The following is a 26,849-nucleotide window of genomic DNA, read 5'->3' on the forward strand; positions in this document are numbered from 1 at the left end:
GCCACTGTGTCACACCACTAGTACCACCGCTATGAGGAAATTTTATCCGCCCAGGATTGCCAACCTTATTTGCTGTTTCCCGTGGAGCCAGCCCTGGGCCTAGCCCTACTTGCAAACAGAAATTACAGGTAAGATAGGCGTTTGGTTGGAGGTAGTATAATGGAGTATTAGGAGAGACGAGAGATTTGATTGACGGTAGTACTACTAAAGTCCTAGGACTATTCAGGAAAACAAACTTACTGTTATGTTAAACCCCCACCCACCAGACTCAAAAGCAGTAAAAAACAGGTATGGTCAGATAAAGTTTCAAAAAGTATATTTTTATAGCCCTAACAAAAGAATCTCCCGCAAGACCCTCCCTAACCCCAACGATTGTCCTTCAAAAGTCCCCAAAAATCACAACTCCCAATTCCCACCCCCCAAAAGTCTCTAAAAAAGGGGCAAGGGACACTATGGCAGGGTGCTGTTGGAATTAGCAGCCAGGGCATCATGCTCCTTGCGGAGGGTGGCAAGTTCGAAGCGGAGGCCCTCCACCACGTTCTTATAATTATGGACCTCCTGCTCCAGGTAGGACAGTCTGAGGGATAAGCGGCGCCGGTGTGCCTTGCAAATCCTGTGAGGGGCAGCTGCTTTCTTTGCTGCTGGGCGGTGGCGTTTGGCTTTGGTAGCCCGGCTCCGTACCGCTGGAGCACTGCGCTGGCTGGCAGCCCGCACGGAGGAGGAGGCAGCTGTCCCAGTGGACGTTGTTGTTGTTCCAGACTGCGTCTCCTCCTCCTCCAGGGCCACCAGCCGCCGATATTCAGCAACAGTGGCATCCAGCCTCCGTTGCCGGGCCATTCGAGCCTGCTCCTTCCTCCTTGATGGTGTCTTGGATTTGGAAGGAGCAACTACATGAAAAAAGAAAGACATAGTCTGTAACCAATGCTCCTTAAGATTAACACAAAATGATTGAGCAGAAAGTTGTCACAGTACAAGTAGCAAATTGAAAGCACAGTGCATAACTATTGAGGACAGTATCTATGTAACCTCCGACTTCTTCATCCTTGCTCTAACATTAGTGGGAGTTTAAGGAACAAATTCTACGAGCACTATGGACTTCTATTACAGTCGACTATGACAGTACACCACTCTTATTCTTCTTCTTCTCTCTTGTTTAGGAAAATTGGTACGTTATCTTATGCAAGCCGGCATAATGCCAGCGCAGTGAACTTGCACCCGAGAAAAACAGACGCACACCATGGTGAGTGAGACAGACTTGCGTTACTGTACCGGTCCAGTACATGCAGGTGGTGAAGCTCTTACTTTTCTATTACGGGTGGCACTGAGAATACTCTGTTAAAAGGGCTACTGCTTAATTAATTTAGCTTTCACCCTACAGTGCAAATGAGTATTAGAAAAGGAAAATGAAGAAGCTAAATTATCTGATTATCTATCACTTCACATGGGATGTATTTGATGACATATGGGATGACTTTAGGTGCTTTGCTTATTATTGAGTGAACAGTGATACCCCCACACATGAATGACGTACTACTACTAAACTAAAGTTATTAAGGGAGGTAGGGAGTGCCCACCGTAATAACTGGATATATGCTGTGCTTGCAGTTGCAATACAAACTACTGCTACTATTCATGGTAGTCTTTGGACAACGTTACAACTTCTTTTCCTTGCCTTTCCTACACTGGAACGGACGTGCGGGTGCGGTGTTACATGCTCTTCAAAGTAACACTTAGTTCATCCAGTGACCGTCTACTCTCTCTAGATTCACATATGCTATCTAAGAGTCAGATAGTACCATGAATGATCCAGGCATCCATCCATTCAAAGTATATTGCACACATACAGTTTCTGTCTCACCCACCCAGGCTGTTCTCCTTCCACCCATCCTTGCTTCATCATTCACCCAGCCATGCACCATACCATTTTCTTACCTTCCCAGCCACCTCGGGGACCAAGCAAACACATATCATTCTTCTTTGCCAGTCATCATTACATTTCTCGTGCTTCCACACTTACTTACACCCTTCTTTCGCTTTTCGTTCATCCCATCCATCAAGTTCACCTCAGATCTGATTGGGATTCTTCTCGCCAAAAACTTCACAGCTAAGTCGAAGTACATTTAGAGGAGGCTACTACCTGCTTTTTTTATAATACACCCGTGCAGAAAGCACACTCTGCAGTCTTCAATCTCAATGACTAAGGAATGTATAGCTTACCTCTGCCCGCCACCACCGTGTGAACCCTCACAGGCATGTCCTTTTCCGGCACTTGCACCGCCTCCTCCCCAGAGTTGTCCTCCTCGTCCAATGCCACCACCTCCGCGCTGGCCCCGTCTCCAGATGTTCCACCTACAAAGTACATTTAATAATGTTAGAATACACCACTCACTACTATATAATATTTGGTCTAGGAGGAAGAAAGAAATGTGAAAAAAAGTGTACAATTTAATAATTTTTGACTGTGTACTCTAGAGTAAAAATGTCCCTTTTTCCAGGGAAGGCTGTTGTATTGCTGCACTTTTTGGCACAACTGATGAATGTTTGCTTTTTACTTTTTAACACGCACCACTTTTTCTCCTAACAGACAGAACCTTGACTTCTAAGAACACGAGCAGGATCAAGTTCAAACCAGGTGAGAGCTCGGCTCGACCACAAGAAATGTGTCCAATTAATCGTCAGCACTAAGCACTTTTCCATTTTCAGTTACACGTTCACTTTTATGACAAACTTGAATTTAATAAATGTGTTTACTTTTAATAAAGCTTTTAAACTTAAATAGACTCTGTGGTTTTTGGTCCTCCAGACTAGAGTGGATGAGCTAAAGGTTTTCGAATTTTTGCAAGCATGAGTCCGTGCCTCTGCCATCGGTGACTTTGGGAGCTAAATGACTCTGCCACACTATCTAGTCAGTAAGGAGATTGGGGGTTCAACTACAAAGTCTGTTATCACTGAGGTATGTGGAAAGTCTAACAGTTACAGCACCTATTATAATTGATAAGCTAAGCGATGCATTATTTAGTGTCCATAGTTCTGTTTGTGCAGATTTGTCCCTGCAACAGTAGTAGAATGGATTGTCCTATCCAAACCAAAAGTAAAGTAGTATCTTATTATTTCTTGGTGGTGGTCATTCACCTTTTTATTGTTGGCAATGGTCAAAGCATAAACATTTAGAATACTTGAAAAGACATTATGGACAATCCCAGAGGACTACACTCAGTGCATAGAGCTATTGCTGACTAGAATGGGAGTCCAATGGAAATGCCAAATGTGCAATCTTAGTTAGCTACACAGACAGACTAATAAGAATAATCTAGTAATACCACACGGAGTCATAGGGATAAGAATTTAGATCCTGTCTACAAGAAGATCAAAGACGATTTAGAAAAAATCGAATGAGGAACGCTAGGAAAAAATAAGTACTCTATATTAAAATTAAAACTTACTGGGGCCAGCAAAGGAGCCCTCGACTGCCCGGTCCTGGCCTGCATCGACAACAGCACCCTCCTCCTCCTCCTCCTGTGTCCTCCTCTTGCCCCTGGGGGAAGCTGATGTACAACATGAAAGAAAGAAAAACAGAAAACATGGATGATATTTATTTCTCAACCAAATCGAACATTTAAAAAAGAACTAACAAAGTAACAAAATATTTTTGCGAAATAGCAAATAGGGAACGACTCCACGGGATATATTATTGACCAATCTCATGTGGTCGACTACGTCATTACTTTAGTATTGCTTGATTTGCGGACCGTCGAATTGGAAACTACCCTATGTAACTCACTAAACAAAGTACTAAAAAGGTTTGCCTAGGATTGGCAGGCAGCAGTCCGCAGCACGCAAAGTGACAGCCAAAGTCCATCGTGATTGAAGATCAGCGACAACACTAAAGTTTCCTACTACATTCACCAGTCATTAAAATACTCAAACTATTAATCCACCACCACTATTTCTTCTTATCGCCATGTGTACAAAGGAAGGACTGGACTTGAGTCTGTAGGGGCTGATTTATAAGGCCCTTGCGGCTCTTTTGCTCCATTGTTGCGTGACTTTTGTGACGCAGCGACAGCACAAAAGAGGCGCAATGGTGCGGCGTATATTAACAACGTGACGCATCTGGGAGATGCATCACGTTGTAAAGCCCTGCGCCAATAGGGGTGTTCCGGCGCAAGGGAGGGCGTTCCTGCGCAGGAAAGCATCCTAAAAGTGGCTGAGGGAAATCTACAAGATTTCAATCAGTCACTTTGAGGACAATGATGCGTGACTCAAACCCTGCGCCTGCTTGAAGCAGACGTACGGCTTGACGCAGCATTGGGGAGATAGGGCACCCCAGAGAATTGATGGAGCTGCACCATCGTTGCGACGCAACTCCAGCAATGCGCCACCTTTACGGCACAGATGCGTAACGCTTTGGTGACGTTTTGGGCCCATGGCGCGCCGCATTGTAATACGGCGCACCATGGGTGATGGTGGCGTGACGCACAATTACTGGCGCATCCCTGCAACTTTGCAGGGATGCGCCGGTAATTAAAAATCTGAACCTTAGTGTGTAGCATTGCGCAGTTCTTTCAACTACACTCATACATAATTTCACAGGCCAATGAAATGAACACAAAATCTAAAAGAAATAAGCATAGTAGCAACACTACTGAGAAGGAGAGCAGTGTACCTGAAATGCACAGAAGATTTTGAAATAAAATGTACCTACAATGTAATGAGCAGCATTATTGCTCTTGGTAAAAAACAAAAATTTGCAATATAATAACAGCAGGAGAAAACATAGTAGTAAAGACATAGCTACTACTACTCACCAAGCCCGGGGATCTCAAGGCCAAGGAGGTCGAGCAGATCTCGCTCACGGGTCAGGACATCCGTCCAGCGGTGGGTGGCCTGGTTGTAGGTGCGCCAGACCCGAGAGTGGTGGTAAATGGCCTGGCACACCTTCTCCCACCGCTTCCGGCGCTCCCGGGCCCCGTACCCGGCACTGATCTTGCCGCCTCCCATGATGGTCCTGGGGAGGCGGCGCTGAACATAAAAAATGAGTTGGGCCACCTCCTCCGGGGTAAAGATCTCCCGTGGCATCACTAGCTCCCCCCTCAAACGCCCGCACGGGAGCCGGACACGGGGTGCGGGACCCTTCCCCTTCTCGGGATGCTTCCCGGCTCCCTTCACCATGGTCTGGGCGGAAAGGAATAAAGAAAATAGAATAGGGAAGAGAAGAAAAGAAAAGAGTTTACAAAAGTAGTTTAAAATTAACCAAAAGTAGCAGTAAACACAAAAATATAGGGCTAGAAAAATAGAGGGATAGATAATAAGTAAAATAGATAAAAAAAAACTTCAAACAAGCAAAGGATGGCAGAGATTGACAGAGGATACAAAGACCATGCCCAGAACCATAGCAATGAATGAGAAACAAGATGGCCGCGCCCGTTCACGACCGCGCGGGTAAGTTCGCGCGAGATTTTCCTTGCGAACACGCGCGAGACTGTACTGGCAAACCGCGGACTTTGCGAGATTACACTTCGCGCCCGGAAACGGAAATACGTCAGGCAAACAAGATGGCTGCGCCCTTGAACGACCGCGAGGGTAACTTCGCGTCTTGCGCTACGAGCGGCTCGCAAAAACGCACAAAACCTTGCCAACTAACACGCCGCAAAAAAAACAAATTGCATATTCGCACGAATTTGCGGCTTCCGAATCCGATCTTGCGCGTGTTCGCACCCCGCGAACCCCGCGAAATTGCAGAAAAACGAGTTTTTCAAAAGTGAAAGCACTCGGCAGGGGCAAGAGTTCAAACTCATCATTAGTAACAATTCCCGGTAGTGCTTCCTGACTGGGGCCCCTCCAGAATTCAGTTGCTAGTTGCAACAATTGTATGACCCTGCTCTGACCCTCACAGCAGGCTCATACAATAGCTACAAGTAGGCCACAAAGAAGGTCCTGGGGAAAAAAAATGCACTGCAACAGAAAGCAAAATTACAGATAAGGAAGCAGGTGCCAGACTGGAATTTTAAAACAGTGACACATTAATAAACTAACCCCAAATTAATTCATCTGAGTTGAAGCAGGGATGGTGTGCTTGCTTTTCCCCCCCATAATCTACAGTAATGATGAACCAGAGGGTGGCATTGATGTAACAGAGGGTTGCAGTGGTGAAACAGAGGGTGCTGGGAACCTGTGATGATGAACCAGACGTAGAAACAACATAATTCGCGACCGTTGCGCGACGAAATGTAAGTTCGCAATTGCGAACTGGTACGAAACCCTCGCGAACTGGCAGAAATCCTTGCGAACACAAAAAAAAAAAAAAATCCGCAAATTCGCAAGAATTCGCGGATTTTGCGGATTGCGAGTTCAAAAATCTGCAAATTCGCGAACGCGAGATCCGCAAAATTCGCCCATGCTTAATACACGCACAGCACAGGTGGTGGACACAGGTGCATCCATGCACACATATGCAAGAACCCATGTATGCCCTGCTTGTATGATGCATGTATGTACAGTGCCTGTGCGTTAGTTCATAATGTGTATGCATGGCATTGTCACTCTTGTCTTGTAGAAAGAACAGATCTGTTGGTTTAACCTGTGCCTGTTAAATCCACTTTTCCTTCCATATGCCTTAGCCAGGACCGTTTTGATTTTTAGTTTGGCCCTGAAACAGGCAAATACTCCTTTGAATTTGGCTCATATCTGTTATAGTAAGAGCCAAACATTATATAACCTCCCCTTCTTCACTGTGGCTCATTCTTTGTGGCACTGCTGAGCCATTTACCTCTAAACAGTAACTATGGAAAAGGGGACCTGTGAATGAGACCACACTAATGTATCACTTCATAGGCTCCTGCTTAGACATTAAACGTAAGCGAGAAATGTGGCTTACCTGCACAGCTTGGGTAAATGTAATCGGAGAAGCTGTGTGCAAACTTTAGTGCATTTTTCATTATCCCTGGTTACTCCAGGATGGATAAACCTCTCCAGAGTCCCAGAGAGGGATTGGAAGAGGGGCTTAATGTAAAACAATATGGAGCACCCTGAAAGGACTCAGTCAAAGAGATTAAAAGAGCGTTAAAAAGATCTAAGAAAGGCAATTTTGTATTGCTACCTTAGCAATTTAAGCGAAGTTGACAGTGAATTTGTGTGGTTGTTTTTATATTTGATTTAGAACCGTAATTGCACTTCATGCTTACTCTACATTTCCAGATATTTCAGTGCTCCTAGTGGTATTACACAGATTTAAAAGAACGTTATACACTGTCTGACCCATCCAAAGTCGGAGGACCTGAACACACTAACAACTTCACAAGTTCTCCACTAATGTGGTAGTATATTATTTCAGCTGACTTTATTACTGTCCAGTGCACCCCAGAAATTAGTCACAAAGAAAGAATACAAGTTTGAAATATAATGCTTGGTAGTTTATACCAGATTACACAAACTCTCGTGGCACATATTCATCCAAAATTACAGCATACTATAAAATACAGGGATGAGCACCCAGAGCTTGTTTTTAGCCACAGTTTAACATGGTTGTCTGCTCTTCAGACACTTCCCTATTGACAATTCCATAAATGTTGACAATCCAGGTGCTATCTCTCATTTGGTGTAAAATTACACCGTACAAGTCAGGAACATCTTGCATACAAACAATTGGCCAAGGGATACAACGAAAGGAAATAAATAAGGTGCATTTCTTTGGAACTTAAAGGTAGATAAGATCAACAATCAAGTTTTATCTGATTCAGGTGCTTTATTTTTCGTTTCTGGGTCCAGGAGCATTATGTAGCAAAATACATCACCAAAGCAAGACAAACTACTAGTTACATTAAACTCGGTTTCATAGGGAAATCACTGCTTGTTACCGTAGTTGTTATTAGGGTCTCAAAAAGGAAGAATGCCGGAAACCATAAAGGCAGCAGCTGCATATTGGATTTATCCAATGCCCATTGAGAGTCTGCGAAGTCCTTTATGTCATTAGAACGTAACTGCTGATCTGTAATCTCCACATCTATTTCAAGACACAAGGATGACGTCTACACGGTCATCATTCTATTGATTGAAAATGCCATATTCACACCTTGGTTCCTGGAGCTCAAATCTAACTCTATTAACTTGAGGCACACCTTCAAAAGGTCTTACATAAGAGTCCCCTGTGTTTTCGTTTTTGCCCATGTAGGTGATTTTGCCTCTAGGATTCCTTGTTTGGACATGAATCCCTTTCCTTTCTGCGAGACAAGAAGCAGTTTGGTATTACTTACCACAGTGAAGACCACAAAGGACTGATCTGGGAAATTATCGCTTAAAGTAAGAGTTACTTACCTTAGGTAAAGATGTATCTGATAGAGACGATTCTAGCCGCAGATACCTTAACGTAGAATTATCCCCAGGCGTGAGACTGGATCCGGAAAACTTTTTGCCACAGCATCCCTGCGTGCCAGGAGGACGGCATCACGCGACTCCGTCCAGGCGTCGTCCTCGTACGTGATGTCCGCGAGGTCACATAAGTGCCACCCCAGCGCGTCTACGTTTTCTTTGGAGAACTTTTCCGCACCACAACGCGGAGCCGTTAGACAAACTGTGGGAGCATGGGAACAGTGTGCGAAAGAGGAGAAAAAAAGGAGGATGGTGACGAACAACACCAGAAGGAGCAGTGCCAACACTGCAGTACCCAAAGACAGGGAAAGAAGAAAGAACAGAGCACAGCCCTGAGCAACCACCCCGCCAGTATGTAGACAGATTCTCTCCTCCCCCCGCCCCCCAGAGGCAAGGAACATATGCAAAATGACATGCAACATGTAGCAGGAGTATAACCCCAATCAAGAACAACAAAGGGGAACCAGTTGCAAGACAAACAGGGAACAACACCTCCAAGGCAACCCCAGCACGGAGTGCGACAACCCCCCAAGGAACAAGGGTATGGCACGGCCATATGACCCCCAATCCAGAGGTTAGATGAGGGGCCAGGACCCTTAGTAACAAAGAGGGATGGGGGGGGAGGGACAAGAGTAAAGGCAAGCCTCAACCCCGGAGCAACCAGAGCAGAGGGCCACAGGAGTACCTATAGACCCAGCCTTGCCCTTGGTTCCTTTGTTGAGTTTGAACAGGCTTCCAAGAGATGGCCCTAGCCAACACACAAAGTGTTAAGGACCCGCAGAGCTGCACTGGTCGAAGCAAACATGTTGCGCCCCCAAGAGTCTAGCCAGCGGGCCTGCCGTGATGGTGGAGACAACAGCGGCGGCCGGGAGGGAAAGGCAGTCCGCAAAAGTGGGCTTGAGGCAGAGGAGTGGAGGGAAAGACACGCCGGGTCACGCGGTGCTAGAGGTGCCGGTGCAGAGGAAGAAAGGAGCTAATCCTCAAAGGGAAGCAGCAGCTCACTCCCACCAGAGCCCTGGTGGAGAACTTCCAGAAGATGATCCGCGGGGAAATGGGCAACCGGATCACCCATGCGCAAAATAACCACAGTCATGGACACAGCGCAAGCGAAGGCCGCACCCGTCTCCGTAGGGCCCGCGGTGGGGAAAGCAGCTCCTACGTGAGCGATGGCTGTAAGCTAAGGGGGCCATCCCCAAAGCCAGCCGGAGTGGGAAAAGGCCAGGTCCAGAAAGGGGAAGAGGGACCGAGGAGTGGGGGACCTGTGGCTCCTCCGGTAAAAACCGCGGGAATAGCGAGGAGTCGACTTTTGATGAGGTCGGGGAAAAAGCCACTACACGGCGGCCGGTCTCAGACGAGGACAACACCAACAGGCACCCAACCTCCGGAGAAGAGGGGGCGTCAGAAGACGAGTCCGCGACCTAACGCCTGTCCGGCGCTGTAGAGTCCGTAGCCTGAGGCAGGACGTCATCATCGTCTGGCGCCAAAGGAGACGCCGGACAGGCATCCTCCACACCACACAGCGCAGGAGACCGAGGCTGGGCCGGAACCGAAGTGGTCAAGGGATGGCGCCGGAACAGCGCCGACTCTACCTCCGACGAGGCAGCCGCCTGTGTGAAGGGATGAGAGGGACCCGGAGTGACAAGGAGCACCTCGCCAGCCTCGACCCATAATGTGATGAAAGGGGTCCGCCAACCCATGTGGCGCCACAAAGCACGACTCTACCTCCGACTAGGCAGCCGCCTGCATAGAGGGACAAGAAGGGCCCGGAGGGGGACGAGGGATCCACCGCCAGCCTCGACCCATAACGGGACAAGGGGGGTCCGCCGACCCCTGTGGCACCGCCAGGTCCAGCAGCTGCCAAAGCCAGAGCGGCGTCACGTCCGCCTCAGACTAGGCCGCTGCCTGTCCAGAGGGCCGAGATGCGCTCGGGGATGCGACCAGAGCCCCGATGACCTACCGCAACACCACATGGACTCCCGCGGGAGTTTGCGGCCAGGTAGAGGCGCTGTGGTCCGAAGAAGGGACCCCCGAAGGGGCGCACCCCAATGGCATCACATCCTCCAAGCCTGGAGCAGAGGCAGTCGGCGCCGGGGACTGAGCCGCCGGCAACGCCGCGCAGAGCTCGCACAAGGCAAGGGATCTGCAGACATCCCAGGAGGGGAAGGAGGAGGAGGAGGAGGAGAAGCAAGCGAGGCCTGCAAAGCCGCCACATATGTCTCCATCTGGGCTCTCGACGCCCCCTCACCGGGAATCAGTGGATAGGGGGACGATACGCGGGGCAGCATCACCCGAAGAGAGCCCAGGCCCCCAACTGGCCGGAAACCAGTCCTCGCGGACAAACTGCGACACTTACCAACAGGGGACCGACGCTCTTCCGGCATAGGAGAGGGATGAGGACGACAACAACGATGGCTGCTTTGAAAACCTTCTACAGAAGCTGATCGAGGTGACAAAGCCAACCTGGACAGATAAGCCAAGAGAAGTTTTATCCGGTGCTCCCGCCGCGACTTTGGCTTCAACTGTTGGCACGCCTTGCAATCAGTGGAGCTGTGATCTTACCCCAAACACCACATGCAAATGAGGTGAGGGTCCGTCGTCGACATAAGGCGTCCACACGACGAGCAGGTCTTAAAGCCCGAAGGCATCCGCACACTGTTCCCACAGATACACGCTATAGCGAAGAAAAGGCCTAAACAGGCCCGGAACACGATCCGGATCCGCATTGCACGCGGAAAGTGAAAAATACGACGTAGGCGTGCCGGGGTGGGAATGATGTGACCTCGCGGACGTCACGTACATGGACGACGCCTGGGCGGAGACGCGTGATGCCGTCCTCCGAACACGCAGGGATGCTGTGGCAAAAAGTTTTCTGGATCCAGTCTCAAGCCTGGGGGTAATTCTACATTAAGGAATCTGCGGCTAGTAGTCTATATCAGATACAAATTTTCATTCTTTAGTGTTGCTCCACCTGGGTTCTATACAAAAGGACATCATCATCGGAGGAAACTGTAGTTTCTTCCATCGGATGAGACAACCCTGTCTGACTTGCCTGGTACTCTCTGCATGAGGTTATTCTCTGATTATCTGAGCGCTTAACTGCTGGTGGACGCTGCAAATATTCAATGACTTTCCAAATGCAGAGGGAATAAGCAGAAGGAGCAAGCCATTAACCTTGTTGCTTCTTCGATAGAGGGAAACGGATACACCTTCCTGAATGGACAGAAGAAATGCGTTACTTACCTGTAACTGCAGTTATCCAGTATTGTCAAAACATCAAATACCTGTTTTGGAAGTCCGCTCTCTTGCTAACGCTCACATCAGCAAGGCGTGTAAGTGAGCTGCAAGCCTTCTCTATTCAGGATCCTTTCTTGCAATTCAAACAGGACAGAGTTATCCTACGGACCAACTCTAAATTCATCCAAAAGTTTCCATCTAATTTTCACCTGAATGAACCTATAGTCTTGCGGACTTACTTCCCAAATCCACTTTCCGCAACGGAGAGGTCTCTCCACTCTTTAGGCCTCAAGCGTTGTCTGAAGTTCTACATTCACCGAACAGAACAGTTTCGGAAATCCAACCAACTTTTTGTCACCTTCAGCAGGCCCAGAAAGGGTCTTCCTTTGACTAAGCAGAGCATTTCTCGTTGGATCTCTGCAGCCATTACTTTCTGCCATCAACAGGCAGGTCATCCTCTGCATTCTAAAGTTCGAGCTCATTCAACCAGAGCGGCTCCACTTCAATGGCGCTCTTTGCAGGAGTGCCCATTATCGAACTATGCAGAGCGGCGACGTGGAAGACACCACATACGTTCACCAGGCACTACTGCTTGGATTCTGAACTTATGAAAGATGCAGCAGTGGGTCAAGCTGTGCTCTGTCATGTATTTCACTAGAGGTGGGCCTTCTTTCTTCATCCCACCTTCCTACTGCCTACTTGCACATTTCTCTGTTATATTGTTTTTGGTACTTCAGTATTGTGAATCTATGAAAGATACCCATAATACTGGATAAGAAATGCGTTACTTACCTGTAACTGCAGTCATCCAGTATTGGTATCTTTCATAGATTCACATGCAACTCACCCACCTCCCCTTGAACAGGCTCACCTTGGTTCTCTCAGTAGGTACTACTTAGCACTGTGCTTACGAAAATCTGAGGGACTAGGGCTCCTTTTCGGATGGTTCTAGAGGGTGGCGATATCTGATTGGCTCCTGGCCAAAGTTTGGTCCTTTTTACAAAAGGACATGGATATGTTACTAATGAGAGGCCTCTGGCCTATTGCTATGTATATGTCTTTATGACATTACTCTTTTTATATACCGGGGACTCCCACCCAGACGACGGGGAATGATTCAGGCATGTGAATCTATAAATGATACCCATAATACTGGATAATAGATTTGAGACGGAACCTTAGAACAAAACACAATAATCCGGAGAGTCCCAAAACAATGCTGCATAATGAAAAAGCAATTATTGAAGGAACTTTGTCTGTAAAGACTTGAAAATAACTTAAGTACAGCAAATGTCTGTCCTTAATGGAGGTTCCCATTCCCATTTATGTTGATGGTTCGGATTATCTAACATTGCTAGAGGTAGAGCTGTATCAGCTCCTCAATCTATGAGCTAAAGACACTCCTTTGAGTCAAGGAACATAGGACATTTCAACTTGAGCAAGTATTAAGAAGAAAAATAAACAAGGCTCTTCAATCAGTGCTGGAACTTATCCCCGGAGAACAGTTAGCAACTTACCAAAACTTACTTGACATGTTAAATCATCAAATCACTAACTCTTTGGAGGAGTAATATGGGAAAAAATAAACCCCATAATTGGAGATTGAAACTGCTGAGACTACCTTACTTTAGTTTCAGTTTAAAACTTTATCTAAGAGCAGCTGCTATTTCACAAGGAGAATCCGAAGGAGGTTTAGGAGCAGAAGGTTGCAGATCCAGAGTTGTAATACCAGGAAACACAGCCAATGAATGCACAGAAGCACACTGAGGGAGAACAGCAGAGCCAAGTTTTGATTGAACACCAAACAAAAATGAGGTTCGTCCTAACGTGGTAGTTCATGATACATCGGTTGCGACTGTAGACAGGTAGGGCTTGGGGAGAGGGGACAACAGGACCACAAAGTGTTGCAATGTTCTCACCTACGACAAATGAGTGTCTCCAATACAGTCTGCCAAAGATTGGCTGACATTTTATACTCCAACAAGATGTAGAATATGATTTTTATCTCCAACAAGGTGAGAATTCTTTTAATCCAATCTTTGATATCTTTAGAGGTAATTGGTATTTGTGCTATCATTTAGAATTCTCCTCCTATTACCCAACCAAAGGTCTTCTCTGAGTTCCTACTTAAGTTCTTTTTCCCCCCATCACTTTTTGATATATGGAGACTACAGATTACATAAGAATTATATCTGTAAAGCTTAGAAGATGATGCAGGAAATGCTTTTCTTAAGAGCAAAGTAGGTTTTTCGACTTAGAAGTATAACACTTAACTAGATCAATTAACACGAATGATTAATTTTAGTCCAAGAAAACTGCAAAGCTCATTTGTAGGCCACAAGTATGATTTATGTAACATACTGATGGCGACAACGGCGTGATCTTGAACAAGGTGACTAATACGATGAATGCCTTTTTGGATTAATAAGGGTCGTTAAAGACTACTACTCCTTAGTTTAATGACATTTTAAGAAATCTAACTTTCAAGACAAATTTCAAGCTTGCCTGAGACCTATAGGTGATACCTTTTCAGAGGGTATTCAGCAAACCCACCATGCTAATGGAAGACACTCAATGGCTGTTGGTGCTATGTGCATGCAATTATGCTTTTCAAAGTCTAGCGTGGACAGCAATTAGCAGAACAAGGGCCCAATGGTAATTCTCAATACCAGGGAAACAATATATACCCTTAGCAACTGGAATCTTAAGTTTACTACTTGAGAATAATAGCTTAACTGCTGGGCTGCTAACAAAAACGTAAAAGTGACTATTCCTATGCCCTGTTACCAAAATTGTATAAGGCAAATATATAGCGTTCAGGACATAAAATAAATTCTGCGCAGCAGATTAATTTTTACTATATTGATTCTGGTCTAACGACTGAAGCTCAGCTCACGTCATACAGATATATCTAGACCATTTAGGTACGGAAATCTAGTTAAATTATATTATCTTGACATCTGCTCAATGTTGAATCCAGTATTTAGTCACTTGAGACTCCCAAAAAATAGGAGGCTGTATCTTATTTAATGTGCATTCTTGAAATGGACATTAATATTGATTTAGAGCAATTAATTAAATAACCCGATAATTCACCAATTCTTGTTAATGGTTCCAAAGATGGATGCACAGAAATTAAGTTACCAGTGAAAGTCAAACGCTTATTTGCATTATTGTGCCCCTACCTGATCTCCCTTTATGTTATTTTTCTACAGGGTGTTCCAAGGATGAAGACTCATTAAAAAGTTAATGACACAGAAGACACCATTGTTAAGTACTTTTAATATTGATATTTAATTGTAGAGCAACACAAAGCCATTACTTTAGAATATAAATAATCAAACAATCCCATTCTGTGAAGGACTTCCGTAATTTCAATGAACACTGTCGAAATTCTATTCAGCATCCTTTTCAGCTTACCTGCAAGTGGTGGTCAAATCCATCTTTGGTGAACTGGATAAGGTCTACTACCTGTATGAAATTGATGACTCTCCCTGTTTTCCTAATACATTTTAACTGATCTTGGTGTAAAATATCCTACATTACTAACCATAATCTTTTAGCCCAGATTGTACTCAATGTTAATAAGTGTATAAGCAAAAAGATATTTCCCTAATCTGTGCAGGAGAATAATGTCCGACTCATTCAACGACCTGAGGAAAGTTCAAAATAGATGTAGTCAAATTAAAAAATGTGAAAATGAAATGAATATTTACTAGTCGGAAAGCCGTAAAAAAAAAAGGGCGAGGGTGTGTGTGTGTGTTTGTGTGTGGGTGGGGGGGGGGCGGGGGTTGTAAGGGGCGGAGTGGTAAGAAGGGGAACCGAATCAGTCAAGTCTATGAGATTTTTCCAGTTTAAAGAGGTTTAATAGCATGCCTAACTGGATGCGGTTATGGGCATATTGGTGGTCATTTAGGCGACTAAACATTTCCGTTGGTTTGTTTTATTTTGCAATATCCTGCAACTCATTCTCTCAAATTACCTGCACCTCGAACATTTGGTCTATTATATTTTTAATCCATCTTTTACAACACAAAAGATTTGTTCATCTCACTTTTCCAAAATGGTAATGTTAGGAGATGACATAGCAATATTCCCCACTGAAGGAGTGGCAGTTTTAACTCTGTATTGCTATATCACTTAGGGCTCAGGAAGATAGATAGTGGAATTCAATAACTGTTTTTCAGAGAGCATGACAACTAAAATGGTCTGTTGTAATTAAATTGGAGAGGCTGGTAACATTGTTACTGTCATACCCCTACTAAAAATGCTGACTGAGCCCTCTGTTCACTGCCTTTTAAATATTTATGTTGAAATTCTGGCTTCACTCTCATTTGTTCCCATGTGTACACAAATGCCACTGATTCTTCTAAAACTAGAATGGGGATCAGCGTATGTTGGAACCATTATTATTCAAGTATTTCAACCCTGCATTAGGGGAACTCTGAGGATGGAGGGCAGTCAATGGCTCAAATTAAAGTCAAGGCTTTGCCTGTGAAGGCCATGGGGGAACTGCACGTTTGTCTTGGGATAAAGGCGTATGTGATACACCTACAGAAGAAATAAAAAATCTTGGTTTTAAACTGGAATCTGAAACTTCAGATGTACACAGGTTCTATTTTTATCAACTCAAATTGATCAGCTGAATTCTCTCCTCCCCAGTCCTGGTACTTTCTCTGCAGTCACTTCATTTCTGCCTTAACTGGATTATGACATCTCCATTTCGCTAGAAATCAAGAGAACATCTGCATAATTGTGTGGGTTGCCCCCTTGCGCCACCAAATGTTGATAATGTATTGTCTCAGAAGACTTTGTACCACTATCTATTCTTCTGAGAAATAATTATTTAGGTCCACTGCTTATTGTACAGGCCCTGTTTCATGCACAGGACTGAAATGCTCCCCAAATAGCTGCCTCTTGCTTTTCAAGCTGTCCTTTATCATTCTTTCTATTTAGGCATTGAACAGACAAGCTCATCTCCATCAGTGTTTTCCGTGGGTGTTGGAGTATGGTAGATGGTATGTTTTGTGATTTTCGATAAAAAGCAAGTAACTAAAACACACAACGTATACCTACTTTTGCAAAGGTCAAGGAAGAGTTCTTCAATTCCTTTATTCTGTTTGGCTGAAGTGTGATAGTGCTTTGCTCCCACAGATTCTGCATACCTGTTGGCAATCAGAAACTATTAATTATAATGTAAATGTATTCAATAAAAAAAAAATCACATTTAGTAAGAATACTGGTTTACTGCATTAAGACACTATAGAAAATTCTCTGGGTAACAATTTGTGAACTGCTGCATATAATCAAAATTCGTTCCTAAAAATCAACAGAAAGCAATCTGTCTCAGTGATATTTAGCACTAGGTTGAATTGCTTCCATGCCCTCTCTTTTAAGGAGTGGGAGCAGGAATTTCTATTTGACAGGGATTCTGTGTGTGAGCGTGTGGGTGCACCATCTTTGGATGACACAGTATAGTCATTCATCCGTTGTAGTTTGCAGTGGGTCGGGAAGCTGTTTTTCCTCTATATTGCTGTTAGTTTAAGCAATCTTTTACCAAATCTGAGCAAGGACTGAGTTGTGGTGGCAGAGGTCGATGAATCACTGGAGTGTGTGGTGGTGGCTGATGAGGCTGAACTAGTCTAGGATTTGTACTGGAGCTGGATGTGGTGGCGCCTGCTGAGGTTGATACAGAAGTGGCTGTAATGCACCTTACGAATGTTCTAACTGTTGGAGGCAGTGCTTCATTTGATCCAGTGGTTATAGGTGGGGCACACTGGCACTAGTTTTTCGTCTTTAGACTTAGACCCAGAGAAAAAGAGTGAAAAATACATCAGGAGAAAGAAAGGAAGAGAAAGATGGAAAACCCTTGACAAGGAGAAAGCAGGGATGAAAAACAACAATTCAAGAAGATGAAAGGGCAAGGAGTGCCTGATGATGAATTTAAATACAAAACACACAAGATGATGGACGGAATGTTGTACATTGGCAAAACATTCCCCCCCAGTCACAGATCTGGGTTTAATCCATATTTATTTTGCTCACCACGACGCCCCAGTTCAGACATGGCCATATGCAAATCAGCCTTGACCCTGTGCCTCATGGGAACAGTCCAGCCCGAACTGCCAAGCCATGTCTTCCCTGGACCGGAATCAAACAGTGAACTTCAAACAGTTAAATGGATAAAAAATGAAGATTCAGAGATAAGATGTTGAAGGTGTAACATTTGTGTTTTGGGACTCCCGGAAACGACAGCGAGGAGGAAACTGGAGGAGTATGAAGAACATTTGCTTGTGACTATCTTTGGCCAAGATAAACAGTCTACCCAATATGTGGTGAAAAGGGCCCACGGCACCTCAGGACCGCTCCACCACGCCCAATTCTGGCTACATTACTCAACTATACACTATACTTAGCCAGAGAAGAAACTGAAATCACGCATGAACGTAACAAACTTATACGGATCATACACAGGTGGTGCAGGCAGCTCGTCGGAAATTGGCGCCCATGAAGAAGCCGCTACGGGAACTGAATATTAAATATGCAATCTTGTACGCTGCAAGTCTATGATTCTATCATGGCAAACCTCATGTCTTTGCGATCATCAACCTACAACCCAATTCCTAAGAACACAAGTGAAACAGAGACATAAGAACCGACATCCAAATGGAATTGCCTCGAATAAAGGCCTCAGCAATATAGAATGATACACCTATTGTTAAACATGGTATGCTTTACTTTTTTGCAGGGTGGTGATGGGGAACCCCCAGGGCAGGAGTGGGGTAGGGTTAATTGTGGTGATTTAAGTGGAGCGAGATGGATTGGAGTGATTTGGGGTGGGGTGGATTGGAGTGAAATGGGGTGAGGTGGATTGGAGTGAAGTGGGGTGGATTGGAGTGGGGTGAGTTGGAATGGAGAGTGGGGTGGAATGGAGAGTGGGGTGGATTGGAGTGGGGCGAATTGGATTGGGGTAGGAGTGGGGTAGACTGGGGTGGGGTGGGGTGGAATAGGGTAGACTGGTTTAAGTGGAGTTGATTTAACTGGGGTGGATAGGATTGGGGTAGGGTGGATAGGATTGGGGTAGGGTGGATAGGATTGGGGTAGGGTGGATAGGATTGGGGTGGGATGGATAAGATTGGGGTGGGGTGGATAAGATTGGGGTGGGGTGGATAAGATTGGGGTGGGGTGGATAAGATTGGGGTGGATAGGATTTGGGTGGGGTGGATAGGATTTGGGTGGGGTGGATAGGATTTGGGTGGGGTGGATAGGATTTGGGTGGGGTGGATAGGATTTGGGTGGGGTGGATAGGATTTGGGTGGGGTGGATAGGATTGGGGTGGGGTGGATAGGATTGGGGTGGGTTGGGGTGGATTGGGTTGGGGTGGATAGGATTAGGGTGGGGTGGATTGGGTGCGGTTGATTGGGTTGGAGTGTGGTGGATTGGGTTGGAGTGGGATGGAGGACTGCAGAATGGGTGGTTTGGGTTAGTGTGGGGTGGGGAGAGGTAGATTGGACTGAAGGGGTGAATTGGGGGAGGGTGAATTGGGAAGTGTGGTGGACTGTGGAGTGAATTAAATTGTGTGGATTGGATGGGGTGGATAGGATTGAGGTGGGAGGATAGGATTGAGGTGGGAGGATAGGGTTGAGGTGGGGGGGATAGGATTGAGGTGGTGAGGATAGGATTGAGGTGGGGAGGATAGGATTGAGGTGGGGAGGAGTGGATTGGATTGCAGTGGGGTGAAGTGGATTGGGGTGAAGTGGATTGGGGTGGAGTGGATTGTGGTGGGGTGGAGTGGATTGCGGTGGGGTGGACTTTGGTGGGATGGACTGATGTGGGGTAGATTGGATTGATAAGTTAAATTGGAGTCGGGTGGATTGGGAAGTAGGTGGACTTGGGAGTGAATTGGATTATGTGGGGTGGATTGGGGTAGGTTGTATTGGTTTAGAGTAGGGCAGATTGGAGTGGGGTAGATTAGATTGGAGTGGGGTAGATTAGATTGGAGGGGGGCAGATTATATTGATGTGAGGTGGGTTGGGGTGGAGTGGGTGCGGTTGATTGGGTTGGAGTGTGGTGGATTGGGTTGGAGTGGGATGGAGGACTGCAGAATGGGTGGTTTGGGTTAGTGTGGGGTGGGGAGAGGTAGATTGGACTGAAGGGGTGAATTGGGGGAGGGTGAATTGGGAAGTGTGGTGGACTGTGGAGTGAATTAAATTGTGTGGATTGGATGGGGTGGATAGGATTGAGGTGGGAGGATAGGATTGAGGTGGGAGGATAGGGTTGAGGTGGGGAGGATAGGATTGAGGTGGTGAGGATAGGATTGAGGTGGGGAGGATAGGATTGAGGTGGGGAGGATAGGATTGAGGTGGGGAGGAGTGGATTGGATTGCAGTGGGGTGAAGTGGATTGGGGTGAAGTGGATTGGGGTGGAGTGGATTGTGGTGGGGTGGAGTGGATTGCGGTGGGGTGGACTTTGGTGGGATGGACTGATGTGGGGTAGATTGGATTGATAAGTTAAATTGGAGTCGGTTGGATTGGGAAGTAGGTGGACTGTGGAGTGAATTGGATTATGTGGGGTGGATTGGGGTAGGTTGTATTGGTTTAGAGTAGGGCAGATTGGAGTGGGGTAGATTAGATTGGAGTGGGGTAGATTAGATTGGAGGGGGGCAGATTATATTGATGTGAGGTGGGTTGGGGTGGAGTGGGGCAGGATGGATTGGATTGGGTGAGTGCTCCGGACAGGGCTGCACTAGAGTGGGTTGGACTGGAGTGGGGTAGTTTGGACTGAGGCGAGTGGATTGGTGTTGGCTGAGGTATCCAGGTTGGATTGATGGGGTGGACGGGAGTGAGGCAGACTGGATTGGGGGGCACTGGAGTAAGGTCTGTAATTTATTATTTTCATTTAGTCAGTTGTGGACAGTTTTACAGTAGTCTAGCCATCATAATGCACACTTGTTTTTTCCACTCAATGACATGTTAACAGTGGTCAAACACTAAAACCAATAAATAGCTCCTGAGTCTCCATACAAAACCACGTTATCAATTGATGGATACAGCATCAAAGGAGGCTTAATATAGCGGTTAGCTTTGACATAGTCAATAGGTGTCTGAGTGGATCTTTGCTTCAGAAAGTTCTTGATAACCATACATTTGAGAGAATGCTATGTGGCTTATTTGAATATCACTGTATACTAGCCTAAAGTGACTTGAAAGAAATAAGAGGGCGAGTAGGCTGGAGACATGGGAGAAAAGGCCCACAGGAACTAAAAGAAGGAACACGATGAAGGGGGTGAGGTTGGTCTGTGGATGCAGCATCCTTCCCAAAATGCCAATATCTACTTAGGCCTAGCAACAGAGTACTGCGGTTAGAGAGCCTGAGGTGGCTGGTCAGCAGAGAGGTATTGAGGGGTATGGAAAACAGAGGGGAAGTCGAGATAAGTCAGAGGCAGATGTGAGTTGATGGAGGTTATGAAATCTTGTTACACTGCTAAAGAGATACTAGAGTGGACCAGAGAACCCCTAGAAGAGAGAACCAGAGAACCCCTAGAAGAGAGCAGACTCTCCTCTCCACAGTGTCCACAATCAGATGTGCAACACTCACAAGCTTGTACATTCCATGTCGGGTTTTACTACACAAAGTCAATGGTCTCTAGGTTTATGCTTACCTTCTCAGAACCAGAATTGTTCTGCTCAGTTAATTTTCTGTTAACCAAATAATGGTCCTTTCCTCCTAGCAGAGGGAGAGAGCCAGTGTATGCAGGGAGTGGGCAGTATAGCGCAGACCTAGTATGTGGACTGATGACAGACAGTGTACAGTAAAGGATGCAGACATTGTGCAAGGATGCAGCAGGGAAGGACCAAATACAATAAAAGGACAGGGAAGGGCTTGGTGTGTCATGCAAGAAAGTAAAGAGCGCTTTTGGCAAGGAGAGTGCAGGCACAGTAAGGGTCCTACATTGTTTTGGCTTAAAACAATAGCACAGCAGAACACAATAATCTGCACTTCTTTCGCAACAAATTTATCAAAGGTACTGCCCACAAATATAAGCGAGAAAAAAAGCACAATATATCCTACCATGCAACCAAGGCTCAGCATTAGAGCATCGCCTGGTTACCCCAAAACAAAGGCGTGACCAGAGAGTCTTCGTGGCGGCCACAGCCTGTGGAACAACCGGTTTAACTAAATTCTCATAAACCCCTACTGAATAATGTCAAGGCAACAACAATTGCGCAACCACAATACCGGAAAGACAAGGTTCTGACCATTGTTACCCTGCCCTAAAGAGATCTCTCATGGTAACCCAAACTAACCAGTCTGGCACAAATCCATTGCAACTGCGGATGCTTTGTTTGGCAAATTACCACCTAGAAGGAACAGAAAACTGCTGTGTGTGCGCAATACAAGGATAAAAATAGATCATAATTTGCCGAGAAAGAAGGGAAGCAGTATGTAAGGAGGGATAAGCAGAGTAGGGGGCCTGAACAGGCAGTGTCCCAGAAATAAATTGGCAAAATCTGCACAGAGATGCTTAGGAAGGCATAGGCATAGATGTGAGCAATAGCCCCTGATCTACCCCCCCCCCCCACTGACCTTTTTTAGGCGATGTGCCTAGCTGTGGATTTGGACCCTAGCTCAGCCAGAAACTATGGAATCCTAGCAAACCTATACATTTTTTAACACTAGACAACCAGGAAAATCCAGGATGGATTGACTTGTGTGGCATTCACTAGGTTCTGTTACTCAGAATCTCTTGTAAACCACAAACATTGTAAAACAAAAATCCTCACATTTCTGTGATGGAAAGTTCTGGAATCTGCGGGGAGACACAAATGTCCAGCCACCCAGAATTACTGGGGCTCTAGTCAGGAGGCAGCTTGCACCAGGCCATCTCTCCTGTTAGTGTCGCCTAATACAGAACCAACTACTAACCGTGAAAGTGGTGATAGGATGAGGCGTAATGGCCACAGCTGTCAACTTTGGAGCTGGGCAACCAGGTTAGGGTCTCGGCATCGGCTCAACATCCTGGGCAAATCACTTAATCTCTCCACGCCTACCACAAATGAATGTGTCTTTAACTGGTGCTCATGAAAAGCGTCAGTGCTGATGATTCAGTGCCAGTGCTGAGCACCGGAATCCATCGGCTCAAATTAAGCACTGCACGTCGCTCCTCCATTGCATGCAGCAGTGTCCTGGTAGATGGCCTAAGAAATAAGCAATGTAAGGCACACCACCAAATACCTAGCATAGGGGGACTGGGGTTTTTCCTGGCTGGGGAAGCACACAAGGAGACAGTTTCTCTGGGCAAATGGGCTGCAGGTGTATAGACTGAAACAAGGGCGCAGGGATCATGGATGTTCTAAGTAGTGAAGAGAGCAACAGAGAGTAGGGCAGGTGAATTGCAGGGAGGGAGAAGTATATGAGTCTAGAGAACAACACTGAAAATAACTAAATGCAGGAGGGGATGGGACAGACGGATGCAAGAAAGAGCAGCAAAGGAAGAATTCAACTGGGAAAAGCAAGCGCTACAGAGGGACCAGTAGACCGTGAGAGTGGAGAGAAATAGTGCCTGTCCGCTGCTCCCGACGTGATTCAGGTACTGATTAACGTAATCAATTAGTAGTTGGTCCCTGCTCCAGAGAAAGGATCAGAAATTACGTTTGGTCAACACTGGCCAATAAAGATGGCTGCAAAGATGAAGGACACAGAAGCCAACAAATGGTAGCAATGGGCGGGTTCCAAGCTTTTTTATGTATACAACAGTGTCTCGCAAGCTAGATGCATGCGCTAGAGCATGCACTCACAGGCTGGACCCTAAAAATAGGTAAATGCTGATGAAATATTACAATGGCCTGAAGACCAAATGCACAAGATCCAGTGTGGTTAACTCAGAGTTGCTCATAAATGTCAGTTAAGTACAAAATGGCATTGTAGTCACACTGTACTACAGCGGAAGAGGGAAAACATGCCCCACAGTATTGACACAATGGGCTAACTACTTCCATTTGCTAAGGGGTACTAGCAAAGGGACAATAGGAGCGGAAGCTAGGCTGTGAACAGGTAATGTATTTTGAGGTGGGTTCTTTAAAGAGCGGAGCCTTCTGCTCTTTCCTAGAAGAGCAGTGCTGTGGTGGTCCTGATGGATATGGTAATGTTGGTCCAGATCCTGGGTGCACAGATGGAAAGCACCTGCTGTCTTTTCTTTTCTTTGTTACCCTTCTTACTCTTCAGTATGATGGAGTCCTGGCTGCGTGTATGCCGAGACCGATCCACGGACTTGGGCCCGAATGAATGAATAGGTCACTAGTAAAGTGCAACCACTACCCAAGACAGGCACCCCAGCCCTACATAAGTAGGAGCAGTGAGAGTACATAAGCATTGGCTAAGCAGGTATGAAGAGAAAGGTTTTCAAATGTTTAGAAAAATCTCATTGTCAATACCACTTAAAGTGAAAGGTAGATTACCCCCCAATGTTTTGCACCCAGGTGGGCAAAGTAATGCTCAGCTTTCATCAACCCGCTTGATCTTAGGGATTGTGAACAGTTATGCAATTGACAATCTCAAATCCCAGATGGGACAATAATGATTTAAACATTCAATCAGATACTTGGGACCCACACCGTGACAAGCCTGGTATGTAAGGATGAAGCTTTTAAACTGAATTCTTTTGCTCATCTGGAGCCAACGTAGGGATCTGAAATGTGGTGTTACATGTCGATGATGTGGTATATTCAAAATCAGCCTAGCTGTGGTATTTTGCACTAGATGAAACAACAATAACCAAACACTGAGGAAGGCTAAGGAAAAGTGAGTTAGCACAATCCAATTTAGATGTAACCAGAGAATGTAGGACTGTCTTTCTCACTGAGACATTCAATATGCCCAAAAATATCTTTAAATAGCATAACAATATACAGAATACTGAACAAAGTATGGGACAGGGATATCCATAGGCGAGCGCGTGAATTCCATGGAGTGACAAGGTGGGGCTAACATTCAGAGCTCCAGAGAAAAACCACTCAGCTGTAGGTTCCACAGTTAACACAAAGAAAAGGGGAAGAGGTGCACTCTACTATTCAACACTATTATCTAGTAATCAAAGTTTGACTCTAGTAATCAAAGGGTGCTACACTACAAATTTTGTTGGCTACACAATGTGCGAAAACTATAATGGAATGTATACAGCGGCCTACATGCAGTGTGCACTGTTCCAGGAGAAATTATTCTCAGTTGTAGGTACCACAAACTTACAAATTAAATAAACAGACTGGTCTCTGTAAATTCAAATTCTTTGAAATGTTTAAAGTAATTTTCTGTTCTCATTATACAGTGGTGTATGTCACTATCACAATACTGTATACAGTTACATAGTACAATTATCTCTAAACATTAATCATCATGACAGGATACTATCAGCATAAAAGCTGGTATTGTACATTATCTACAACATAACAGAAATAATGAAACTTCTTCTGATTATGTGTACTCATCAACTCAGTTCTTGTGAGGCGTCGCCCAGTCCATTTCAGGAACCGAGGTTCCCTTAGTCAGGGGCAAATTCCTGTAATAACACTCTGTCTCAGAGTCAAGCGACCGCTGTTTGTATACCTTGTCTGACCATCGATATGCTTCTGCGTAAACTGTTGAGCCTATTAACCTGCTCAGGCGTCTCTAATGATTGAGTTGATTTGTTTGAGGAACAGATTCTTGCTACTAAGCAGGAAAACTATAATCGGTGTACACAGTAGTGCTCGATCTGCTATCCGGTTCTGCACAAAATCTGGGACAGCTGACTGGATTTTTGAAGTCACAGTGATTGACGTTGTGTGGGATTCCTTTGGTAGAGGATAGGTCTTTAAGATCTCAGGCTTTCTAATACCCCCTTACATGGGTGGATGGTTTAATTGCCCAAAATGTATCAAGTGGCAGTCCACTACTGAGCCAAATATTTGACGAGAGTTAAGTGTGAAGCCATATTCTGTCCACAGCACAGGGCACTCAGTGGAGGTAAACTGCTTTCAAAAAGTAAAAAGCATGGCTCAAATTGGTTAGCTTATCCGGGGCAACACAGCAGCCCCCTTGGAAAATGTGTGAGGTATTGTGTGAAAAATATTCTACTGAAAACAAATCCAAACAAGCATTTACAATGCAACGGTCTCGCCTTTGCAAAAGTTAGAGCTATTGGCATTTTAAATGACAAAATTGTTATTTATGTGTTAGTTTTGAAAACATAAATAAATGGCATTGTCATTTACAATGTCAATAGCTTAATCTCTCGCAAATGCGAGACCTATTGCATTTGCACCCCCACAGAGACACACACACACAGAGCCACAGCCACACACACAGAGACACACAGAGCCACAGCCACACACACAGAGCCACACACATACACACAGAGCCCCACACATACACACAGAGCCCCACACACACACACAGAGCCCCACACACACACACAGAGCCCCACACACACACAGAGCCCCACACACACACACGCAGAGCCCCACACACACACACGCAGAGCCCCACACACACACACACAGAGCCCCACACACACACACACAGAGCCCCACACACACACACACAGAGCCCCACACACACACAGAGCCCCACACACACACAGAGCCCCACACACACACAGAGCCCCACACACACACAGAGCCCCACACACACACAGAGCCCCACACACACACACAGAGCCCCACACACACACAGAGCCCCACACACACAACAACACACACACACAGAATTTGAATTTTTGAATTTAAAACATTTGTAAAGTGCAGCGTTCACCCTACGGTTTCTTGGCGCTATAGTGGTAGGTCCAGCAACTGAGGGCGGAGGGAGCCTGGCGCAGGGAAAGGAGGGACAAGTTACAAGGAGAAGGCCTGTTTGAACAAAAACGTTTTTAGATCTTTGCGGAAGGAGGAATAGTGTGTGGAAAATCGTAGGTGGTCGGGGAGGGAGTTCCAAAAGGTGGGAGCCAAAGTTGAAAAATTGGCTCCTCCCCACTTTTTGCGTTTAAAACGTGGGATTTGCAGGAGGGATTTAGAAGAAGAGCGAAGCTCTCCGACCGGAACATATTCGTTGATCAGAGAGGAAATGAAGGCAGGGGCAATGCCCTGGCGGGCCTGAAAAACCATACAACCGGTTTTAAAAAGGGAGCGTTCCTTGACAGGAAGCCAGTGGAGCTCCTTGAGGAGCGGTGTAGAGTGGTGGAAACGTGGGAGACCATACACCAACCGAGCCGCTTG

At 45.7% G+C, this 26,849-nt stretch overlaps 1 protein-coding gene across 1 annotated transcript in view; it reads right to left on the minus strand.

Annotated features, from left to right (window-relative positions):
* The window catches only part of RAB21 (RAB21, member RAS oncogene family), a 230,428-nt gene that overhangs the window by 19,038 nt on the left and 184,541 nt on the right, over nucleotides 1–26,849 (minus strand). The window contains exon 6 of the mRNA XM_086918093.1: nucleotides 16,678–16,766. Coding sequence (XP_086774219.1) covers nucleotides 16,678–16,766 — 89 coding nt within the window. The remainder of the gene's footprint in view (nucleotides 1–16,677; nucleotides 16,767–26,849) is intronic.

Source organism: Lissotriton vulgaris, chromosome 1_1 (genome assembly GCF_964263255.1).
Source record: "Lissotriton vulgaris chromosome 1_1, aLisVul1.2, whole genome shotgun sequence".
Classification (NCBI taxonomy): domain Eukaryota; kingdom Metazoa; phylum Chordata; class Amphibia; order Caudata; family Salamandridae; genus Lissotriton; species Lissotriton vulgaris.